Raw genomic sequence first — 9,987 nt, 5'->3', positions numbered from 1 at the left:
GTTAATAGTAAACGATCATTATTTCTTTATGTTCTTTCCACACCCCTTCATCAGATTGATGTATAGTGTTTCGAGAGCATTGCCTGACTTATGTATATTCGTATAAATTCGAATTTCTTCTTCAAAGTAAAACGTGTTTTTAAGTACGTATTTTTTAAAAAGTTTCCAGAAGAGGGACCCGCTACCCCCACTTGACTGGAATTAATCCATAACCCCCAGACTGAACGAAAGGTAAATAAGGAAATAGGGTAAATAATTGAATATGCGAAAATGTAATTTAATAGAATTGGAATAATATAAATATGTAGATTGAATATAACCAACAAAATATAACTATATACAAAAATATCAATGTATAATTTCGATTTTGTTAAAAGTTTAAAATTGTTTTTATAAAATTAATCCTTGCGTAAGCTAGACAATAAAAATGTAATTTACCAACTGCCTAACCTTAGAACATTAAGAAAAATTACGTAGGAATATCGTTATCCTGAAATAGATATTTGTTTATAAATATTTAGCTACATTTAATACCAGGCCAAAACGTTTTGGTTTTTTTATACTTAGTGAAATGACACATATGAATTGAATTAAAGTTTGGTGAATAAACAAAACGGTCTGCAGACCTATAAACAATTAAAACGTATGCTATTTGTACGAGAGAGCTTTGAAACCATTTAAAACAATTATCTTGGAAAAAAAATCCTTGTTTAATGATGAATAATATTATTGAATGGGAATTTTAACGCTTTAAGTAATAAAACAAATATTACAGACACGATCCACTAAAGCTATAAATATTATTTATTTTTGACAACTTATCTTTATTGATTGGTAGCATTTGATATATTAAAATAACAAATTTCACTTTTATTTGTTCACCAACTATTAAAAATCGACAAATCTTTTTCAGTAATAAATATTTCTGAATAATTATTTGATTTCTTGTTAACATAAAAGACACATATACACAATCTCCCCGTTTTTGGTAAATATACAATTGAAAAATTTATAAAAATAAGGTAAGACATTGTTAATGTCAAATGTTTATTACGTACGTATCGGTAAAGTATCACTTTCATCTTAACAGATGAGGGGTTTACGTTTAATTCATTATTTTCTCAGGAAGCTTTGGAGTAGTAATTCCAAAACAATAATTTCAATTTAAACGTGATACTTTTTAAAATTCATAAAATATTTCATAAATTATATTTTCTTCGCCCCCAACTTCATAGGTCCTGTAGTCTGTCTCGTCGCCCTTCTGGCCTCTAATTCTTTTTGTCTCATCAATCTTTTTTCTTCCCTTTTTTTCCTTGCTTCTTCTAATTTGGAATTATTTGCACCCGGATTTTCTTCTAAAGGTTCAAATTCATGATCTTCCCAATTATGAGAAGGTTGTGAATGCCTATGGTCAATAGCATTGGGTGACCAAGATTTGTTATCCGGTAAAATTGGAGCTTTATCACTAGAACTCCACGTCTCTAAAGGTGATGTAGCTTCGACTTCTTGCTCCTTAAAAAAACCAATTTTACTACTAAATATTTTAGGTTCACTACTTCGTGAATAGTAGATAAACTAGTAATATTTGCTATGTCATTTTTATCTAAAACAAAATAAACTTTCCAATTATAAACTAGTGTGAATATTAGAGAATTTTCCACTACATACTGGTTCCTCATCCAAGCTACCCCATTCTTCATTTTCCCATCCATCCGCCGCTTTATTAGTCGGCCCAGATCCAGATGGAGGACTTGTTGGATCACTACTTCCAGCACATCCACTCCCACTGCTACTTACCATCTGACCTCCAGTCTGTAAGAAAAAAAATTACAATCAAATTATTTTTATAATTCAGAGACTTTTACTCAAACGTTATTTACCTCTATGTCTCCCCAATTGTCATTATCATCCCAATTGTTATAATCATAGTCTGAAACAGAATCGTTACCTCTGCTAGCATCCTCGTGCTCGAGAGAGGTCATAGAAGTAACACTTGATGTTGTCGTAGAAATACTACTACTGGAAGGTTGTTCTATCAAAAAATTAAAACGTTCATCAATATAAGAAGAGAAGAAACCTCCCCTATACTAACAAAAAATAATAAATAAAGGAAAACCTACCCAATGATCCAGGTTTACTAAGCATCTTATTGCCCATGGGATTCAAAGACCTAACCGTATCAGATTGGCTTCTATAGAATTTAGCAGTTACGGCAGTTACTGCCCAACCGGCCCATGTTGCAGCTGCATTACTTAAGCTCGGAGTTGCAGTATTAACATCTGCTTCTATTATTATATCACAAAAATGAAAAAGTTAAAATTTTAATATAATTATTTCCAAATAAAAATTGTTCAGATTAAATAATCGTGAAGTAAATAGAGAAATTATTTTATATAAAATTGCTTACCCATACTCTCCCTTAAGCTTGGATCTTCTGAAACTTTTTCTAATTTGCCTAGAAAACCTTTAATAGTTCTGAATACTGAATCTCTTACTATTTTTTCTGGATCCATTGTTAAATAGCAAAGTGCTGGTAATATACGGGATGCTACCTCAGACAACAAATAGTATTGTTGAGTAGCTGCTAATGCCAAAACGCCTATAAGATATTTTACAAAGTCATACTTCTAGTAGGAAATTCTCAAATAAAATTGAGGGTAAGCTCACATTATTAAAGATACATATACAGTTTAATATTTTCTAAATAAAAATTAGAAGAGACAGAAAGACTAATATTTCTCAGTTTATGACCCTTTATGTCAGCACTTTGAAATCCCAAAGGTATTTCAGGAAATTTTAATTTCAATAAGCATATTATCTTACTCGCTAGAATATTAATTAATATTAGTAGAAAATCGATTTTATTATTAATTCGCCTTTATCGGTTGTTTTTCGTATATATTTCGTGAGGATTTATCTTCTTTTTAGGTCTCTTTTGATAGAAAATCAGTTCAATGTATCTCACCTGCGTTTCTTGCTGGAGGAAAAGGATCCCTCATAGCTCTAATAAATGCAGATATTAAAACCTTCTGTCTTATTTGAGGGTGGAGATGAGGAGCTATTTTACCTAGACATACCGTTGTGTTAGTTCTTATACCGCCTTGATCATCTTTCGCTTGTAATCTAGAAAAGTGCCTCAACACTTCAACATTTAGATTATTGTAATTCAACTTAGGTGCTAGGTGTATCACAGACTGTAAATAAATGGAAAAAGATATTCATTATAGAATGCTTACTAAAACAACGCACTTTATAAACTGAAATAGTCAATTCTGTTTTATATTGGAACTTACTTTAACAGTCTGTTCTCTAATTGTTGGATTTGTGTCCATAAATCCGTGAGCGACTTGAGGAAATATTTGATCGTTGACTGTACTGGATTGTAAATGCCCAATAAAATGTTCTAATTGTTGTAATAATCTAGATCTTGTAGCTCTATCATTACTTACAAATAATTTTACTACACATGGCACAATTTTCTTTTGATATTCTGCTTCATCAAGCAATCTACCAAGCTGAAAACATATATGTATATGTCTTCGAATAATCCACTAATAGGATTAAAAAATTTTTGAGACATTATTGAATTTTTAAAATTCTCACCTTAAACATAGGTGCTAATACTGCAGATCCCGCATCTCCGTATTCAAAGGCTGTTATAAGCTGTGGTAATATCTTATGTTTACAGACATTGTCTGGAAAATTATCTAAATGTGGTGTTAAGTTGGAAAAGAATCGGTTTTTCTCTGTTTTATCTTTGATTTGTATTTCCTCGAGAAAAAGTAGAGTGTCCACAAGATCATTTTTAAAATAGCCACCTAATTTTCTACACCTTGTTATAACATCAGCAGGATTAGGCCTAGCTACGGGGTTTGTGTTTAATAGTTCAAAATATAAGGATCCTAACTGTTTAGGTATCTAAAAGATTTTGAATATTTATAGAAACTAACAATATTTAAATATTATTATAAAAAGAAATTATTCAAATAGTGAACAAATATTGATAACTTTTTACTTTCTGGAAGAAAAGACCTTAAAAGAAACAAACAACCTCATATCTCAAATAATAAAGTATACAAAGACTTAATAGATAACAAATTAGTTCAAAGTATAACATAAAATCATAAATACCAAAGTATATTGTATATATTGTAATTTATTCTTACTTTATCAGGATTTCTTAAAGACGACTGCACATTTAGAGGTCCATTAAATACCTCCCATATTAAACAGCCCAAGCCCCACATATCACTAGAACTTTAAAAAACAACCATAATATGAAGAAATATAATACAAAATACCACTCACCATTTTGTCATATTCCTTTGTTTTGATGGATCATTTTTTTCAGGTGGACTGTAAACATCAAGACTAGATATTAATTTAAATTGTAGTGTAGAGTCCTGTGTACTTGAGACATATTCAACGCCCCCCAATTTCCATTCCCCGGATGAATTGACATACACTGACCAAATATTAACATTATTATGTCTCAAGTTACCATCATTATTTAAAAATGACAATGCCCTCTGGAAAAAATATATATAACTTATATTTATAAGATTAGATTTTTTAAACTTACAGTTATTTGAAAAATACCCCATGCTATGTATAGATCTCTCTGCGGCGCATCTAAAGATAACTTCTCGAGATGTTCCTTCAATGGATCTACATGTTCAGTGGCTAAATATAAAACTTTTTCTGATTCCAAACTATCTATATAAGTAAGTATACTAGGGTGTCTTAAAGTTTTCAATCTTTTGACAGCTGCTTTAACAACATCTAGTTGTGACTCTGGATTACTTTTTAAATCAAATACAAAAACAGAAACTTCTTCATTCGACCCCTAAAATTAATTATGACAATACAAATAATCAAAATTGATATAAATATTTAATTATTTGTATAAAGTATTGCTATAAATATAGTTAAGTTAACACGTAATTCTTTTTGGGTTGTTTATTTACAAACAGTTTGCCAACACTCACTTTTTTCTTTCCTTTATGTAGATTCCACACACTTTTGTCTTCTAAACTTGGCACCAATTCTCCAATTTCAAAATTGAAGTCTTTGGAAGGATCGCGAGAAAAAAATGACCACATATCCAATTTAATATATTATACTAATCTGACAAAAATTATTACACATAAATAATTAAATTTATAACCTAAAATATGAAAGTCTTCTTTTTTTTGAAGAATCATACGCAGTAAATGCAGTGCTGCCAAAGGTCATAATCGTCTTTTTTATAAGTAGCAAATTATGACTTTGGAAATCGTGACTCAAGGCCAATAACGCTAAAAAAGAAGATCGCGTTTATTAAATTTATGGCGGGAACTAAAAAAAGGTTATTTTTAATATACATATATGTAAATAAGTAATCGTATAATAATCCAAATTAATTATAATAATGGCTAACGATGAGAGAATTAAAAAAAAATTGCAAAACGCTTTCAAATTGAGTGGATTTAATGTTCGTCGGTAAGTTATTAGAATAATGTTTAACGTTTGATTACTTATGTTGATAATTTTTAGAGAATTTTGTGACCTAATAATAAAAAAGTTTAAAGAGGAACGTATGGATTTAAGCGATAATTTGACATTCGATACAATAATAACAAACTTATGTAACAGTTTGGAAAACCAATGTCTCTTAGAAAAAAGTATAGAAATTGAAAATATTGAAAGAGCTATAAAAGTTTGTCTTCACCATGGATATGATAACAACGAATCTATATTCAATGTAATTGACGCTTTTGATTTTCCTAAATTTACATACAATCCGGATCGTAAACAATACTATATAGAAAATAATAAATCGACAATACTACCAGATGCAGATGTCAAATCAAAACTATTTCTAGAAAGATATACTACAGTACTACAAAGGACCAAAAGAAATTTTCAACAAAAAGGAGAAAAAGATTTAAAATTACAAACTGTTGATTATCTGTTAACAGTTTCAAGTATTACTTTAGATAGAACATTAATTCTAGGCGCATTATTTCAAATTTCAGAAGGAAAATGGAGCCTGGAGGATCCAACTGGAATTGTAGAACTCAACTTAACACATGCTAAGTAATAACTATTCAATTATAATGTAATTTTCTTTTAACTCGAGTTCAACAATATTATAGGATGATTTGGTTTTTAGATACCACGCCGGGTTTTTCAATGAAAACTGTCTAGTTTTAGTGAATGGTTATTATGAAGATCCTATTCTACATGTATCTTCAATTGTATTACCACCTGGTGAAGATTATAAAAGTTCAAGGTTTATTTTAAATTATGAAAATCAGTTTTTAAATACAATAACGTTATTTTTTTTAGACCAACGTTTGGAAATATAAATTATTTTGGGGGTTCTTCGATTGAGCCACTAAGAAATTCTCTTAGATTAAAAGAATATATGTCTCAAAATAAACATAAATTCATGCTTTTCTTTTCAGATGTATGGTTGGACCACCCTCAGGTAAGATATTTTTATTTTACCTTCTACCAATTACATAAATTGTAAACTGTGTTGCATAACTAACAGAGATATTCTGTCGTGACTAATCAACCAATAGAACAACAATATTTTCTAAATATTGTCAAAAATAATAAGTATAAATCTGGAGATTTTTAATGATTTAAACAATTTTTCTTTGAGATCTAGAAGTTATAGCCGTCAAAATACCAAAGTTTTATTGGTATAATCTGAAACCTATAAAAAATTCGTTATTTAATTTTGTCATTTTTGAAAAATTTTCAAAATAATTCTGAAATAGTATTGGTATTAAAGTAGAGGTAAAGCTATATTTTTTGCTAGTAGTATAAAAATAAAACGAAGCTTTTCAATTTTTCACACAAAGAGAAACAAAAACGAACAATCCGAAACAGTTTTTTATTACTTTTCGAAATATTTCGAAGGTTGTAGTACAAAATTATCTCGTATCAATAACTGTGTGATGATCGGATTAGTAGTCATATCTTCTATTTGTCAAGGTTATGTCATTTTTCAACAACATATTGTAGTAAAATTAAATAAACATGGATGCCGATAAAAAATCGGAAAAGTTATCAGTTAAAGATTTTGTCAAAGGTCCTCCCGCGTTGCGTTTAAAATCAATAAAATTACCTCGCGACCTTAGCTTGGGTCGAAATAAATCTTATAAGAGGATCTACACACCAAATCTTAATGTAGTTAGAAAAAAACATTATGCCAGTAATAAATCGATAGACCAAAATGACACTAAAATTAAACAACAAAAGGAAAAAGCCAAAGAAAAGCCACAATTTGTGCAGTCGAAAGGTATATTTACAGAAAGAAAAGGAACTTCAAAAGCCACAATACGAAAAGAACGTGATATACTGGACAATATCGTACCAATATTTTCAAATAAAAAATCTATCGGACTCAATAAAAAACAAGAATTTATCAGAGAGGATATAAAACAAAATCTGGAAGATACTGATGAACAAAAATCTTCATTTTCTCCAGTGGAATGGGATGAATCTTCATTATCTAATTCTTGTATACCTCCAAAAATGGAACCGTTTTGGAATAGTGATAACAGTCAAACAACATATTACCTTTGGCAATTACCGATATCGTTTCATTTTAAGAAAGAACAGGGAAATGATTTCACTCTCAAAGATTTTCCCGAAGGAACTATAGGAAAACTTTGCGTGAAAAAATCTGGAAAAGTCCAAGTGGTGATTGGTAAATTGAGCTATAAACTTGATTCATCATCACATTGGGATTCTCCTAATGAACATTTGGTGTCGACTCAAATCAATAATAAAGAATCTCACGCTACTGTTTTGGGCTCTGTAACAAAAACGTATATTCTTGATCCAGACTGGGATTATTTATTAAATATCTGAATTTTGAAACCTTAATGTTGTTTTACAAGTAATGTATTGAGATTTGTTCTATTCGAATAAAAACAGTTGAATTTGTGTCCAGCCGCACTGACCAATCTTTAAAATTATCATATTTGTGAAAGTACAAAGTAATATTTAGGAATTTTATCTATTAGAGTAAATGTTTTATTGTAATATTTTTTATCAATAAAAGGTGTTATCAATATTTGTTTCTATTGAAAATAACGCATTCACTGATAAAAGTAAAACAAAATTAAATGCTAAATGGATAATTTAAATTGTAAATTATAGTTAATATTTTACAGGTTTTTGAAAAACTAGAATGTTTATTCAATGGTTTTCAAGATTGTCCTCCAATAGCTTTTATTTTCATGGGAAATTTCATGTCAAATTCACACGGTAGTGAAATGATGGATACATTAAAAAAACTATTCAAAAGATTGGCTGATCTTATAACAAATTTCCCTGGTGTTTCCAATGATAGCCAATTTGTTTTTGTTCCGGGTATGGCGGATCCCTGCTTCACGCATATAGCACCAAGGTGAATCACAATAAATAAAAATATTTGTTTGATCAATAACATTATTAAATAAGTATTTAAATATTTCCTTCTACTCTTTCATATTTTTTCCACTATTGTTTATTCTTCCTATAAAATCTTATTTGTTTTACATTTATCATTTCCAAATAAACCGGTCCCGTTCCTGTTTATAGGGTGCCCCAGGAAGGTCCTGGTTATTTGTTTGTGACCTATTTACATTGTTCCTTATCAAGGGGGACTTCAAACTATTGAAATTTTTCTTTCGGATAAATAATAGAATTATAGTCGTTTGTATATACAATTTCAGTACGTGATTTTCCTTTTTAGATTCGCCCTTCCAAGCTACGTCACTGGTGATATGAAAAAGGTATTACCAAAAGCAATTTTCACAACGAACCCCTGTAGAATACAGTACTGTACCAGAGAACTGACTTTATTTAGAGCAGACCTTATGCCCAAACTCTTGCAAGGTACTTTACATAAACCGTCCAAAGATGAAATACCAGATTGTGTAAGTTTACTATACTATAAGATAATCAAAATCGAAAAATAATTTTACATAAAATACTAATATAACTCTTATTTATTGTAATGTTCCCTTATTTATTTATTCACAATTTCTCCCGATACGGGGATGGATTTAAATATATTTTTAAGCACAATTTACTTACACGCTTCATTAGTATTCAATTAATTTATATTTAAAATATACTTTTAACTAATTTATATTATTTATTCCCTTTGTTTATTCACAATTTATTCTTTAAAATTTCACGTTTAAAGGTGTTGTATTGGACAGGAGTGGCTATAAGGCCTGATTTCATAATCCAATTTTGACTAAAATCTGTTAGGAAATTAATATTAATCCACTTCGAACTATTCATATTCGCATAAAATATTTTTTCCGATATTTAAAAAAAAAGTAAAAGGATAAATTACATTTTTTTTTCAGATAAGACGTACAATAATCAGTCAGGGTCATTTAAGTCCATTGTCATTAAATTCATTGACAGTTCAGTGGGATTACGATTATTGCTTAAGATTGTATCCGTTACCCGATGTAGTAGTTATAGGGGATAAATGTGAAGCTTACGAAGGAAGTAATAAAGACTGTCATGTAATAAATCCAGTAAGTATAAATAAATTTCAAATTCATCTATAAAATCGCCATTACATAGAATAGAAATACACAGATTGCTCTTCTTTTATGCATACAAATTGGATTATTTATACAGTTAGGTTATTCTTCTTTTCCCTATCACTTGTCTTTTCCTATATGATTAAGCAGCTATTAAACATTTTCATTGTGTATAGTTTTGTGATCCGTCAATTCCTGTTAACTAAATGGTCGAATTGAAAGAATAAATACAAATATGATGTTCCATTTAAGGTTTAATTTTATTCATTTCTTTTAGGGTCCTTTTTGTGAAAACGGTTTTCAATTTTTGTCATACTTACCATACACTAACACTATAGAAGACTGCGCTTTATAATTTTAATAAAATTGAATGTGAAATTTTTTATTTTTTTTTATTTCAAATAACCCAGTTTACTCCAATTTTGTTTTTATTTATATA

General features: G+C 29.3%; 3 protein-coding genes across 3 annotated transcripts; 2 read left to right on the top strand and 1 right to left on the bottom strand.

Annotated features, from left to right (window-relative positions):
• Positions 1-261: 261 nt before the first annotated feature.
• LOC130897850 (N-terminal kinase-like protein) lies at positions 262-5,220 on the bottom strand. The gene is made up of 12 exons (XM_057806778.1): positions 4,989-5,220; positions 4,583-4,846; positions 4,309-4,529; positions 4,167-4,257; positions 3,604-3,918; positions 3,294-3,515; positions 2,966-3,194; positions 2,408-2,599; positions 2,121-2,285; positions 1,881-2,032; positions 1,669-1,812; positions 262-1,512 (listed from the first exon to the last, which is right to left on the bottom strand). The coding sequence occupies exons 1-12, from the start codon at positions 5,100-5,102 to the stop codon at positions 1,207-1,209; spliced, it is 2,415 nt and encodes an 804-aa protein (XP_057662761.1). The 5' UTR covers positions 5,103-5,220; the 3' UTR covers positions 262-1,206.
• An 87-nt stretch (positions 5,221-5,307) lies between these two features.
• Positions 5,308-9,929, top strand: LOC130897853 (DNA polymerase epsilon subunit 2). The gene is made up of 8 exons (XM_057806784.1): positions 5,308-5,481; positions 5,536-6,078; positions 6,155-6,274; positions 6,331-6,472; positions 8,175-8,410; positions 8,738-8,921; positions 9,363-9,539; positions 9,826-9,929. The coding sequence occupies exons 1-8, from the start codon at positions 5,411-5,413 to the stop codon at positions 9,901-9,903; spliced, it is 1,551 nt and encodes a 516-aa protein (XP_057662767.1). The 5' UTR covers positions 5,308-5,410; the 3' UTR covers positions 9,904-9,929.
• LOC130897861 (uncharacterized) lies at positions 7,012-8,086 on the top strand. The gene has a single exon (XM_057806792.1). The coding sequence runs from the start codon at positions 7,033-7,035 to the stop codon at positions 7,867-7,869; it is 837 nt and encodes a 278-aa protein (XP_057662775.1). The 5' UTR covers positions 7,012-7,032; the 3' UTR covers positions 7,870-8,086.
• Positions 9,930-9,987: the final 58 nt, after the last annotated feature.

Source organism: Diorhabda carinulata, chromosome 9 (genome assembly GCF_026250575.1).
Source record: "Diorhabda carinulata isolate Delta chromosome 9, icDioCari1.1, whole genome shotgun sequence".
Lineage (NCBI taxonomy): Eukaryota > Metazoa > Arthropoda > Insecta > Coleoptera > Chrysomelidae > Diorhabda > Diorhabda carinulata.
Note: the sequence above shows the minus strand (reverse complement) of the source record. Positions and strands in the feature narration are given on the sequence as shown.

Bases quoted from the DNA above. Each gene is read 5' to 3' on its own strand.
- LOC130897850 (XM_057806778.1), bottom strand. From the start codon at position 5,102: ATGTGGTCATTTTTTTCTCGCGATCCTTCCAAAGACTTCAATTTTGAA. The intron at 3,919-4,166 runs GTAAGAATAAAT...AAAATCTTTTAG, and splicing joins CTTTAAGAAATCCTGATAAA to ATACCTAAACAGTTAGGATC. The intron at 2,286-2,407 runs GTAAGCAATTTT...ATATAATAATAG, and splicing joins AAGCTTAAGGGAGAGTATGG to AAGCAGATGTTAATACTGCA.
- LOC130897853 (XM_057806784.1), top strand. From the start codon at position 5,411: ATGGCTAACGATGAGAGAATTAAAAAAAAATTGCAAAACGCTTTCAAA. The intron at 6,079-6,154 runs GTAATAACTATT...TTTGGTTTTTAG, and splicing joins CTCAACTTAACACATGCTAA to ATACCACGCCGGGTTTTTCA. The intron at 6,275-6,330 runs GTTTATTTTAAA...TATTTTTTTTAG, and splicing joins GAAGATTATAAAAGTTCAAG to ACCAACGTTTGGAAATATAA.
- LOC130897861 (XM_057806792.1), top strand. From the start codon at position 7,033: ATGGATGCCGATAAAAAATCGGAAAAGTTATCAGTTAAAGATTTTGTC.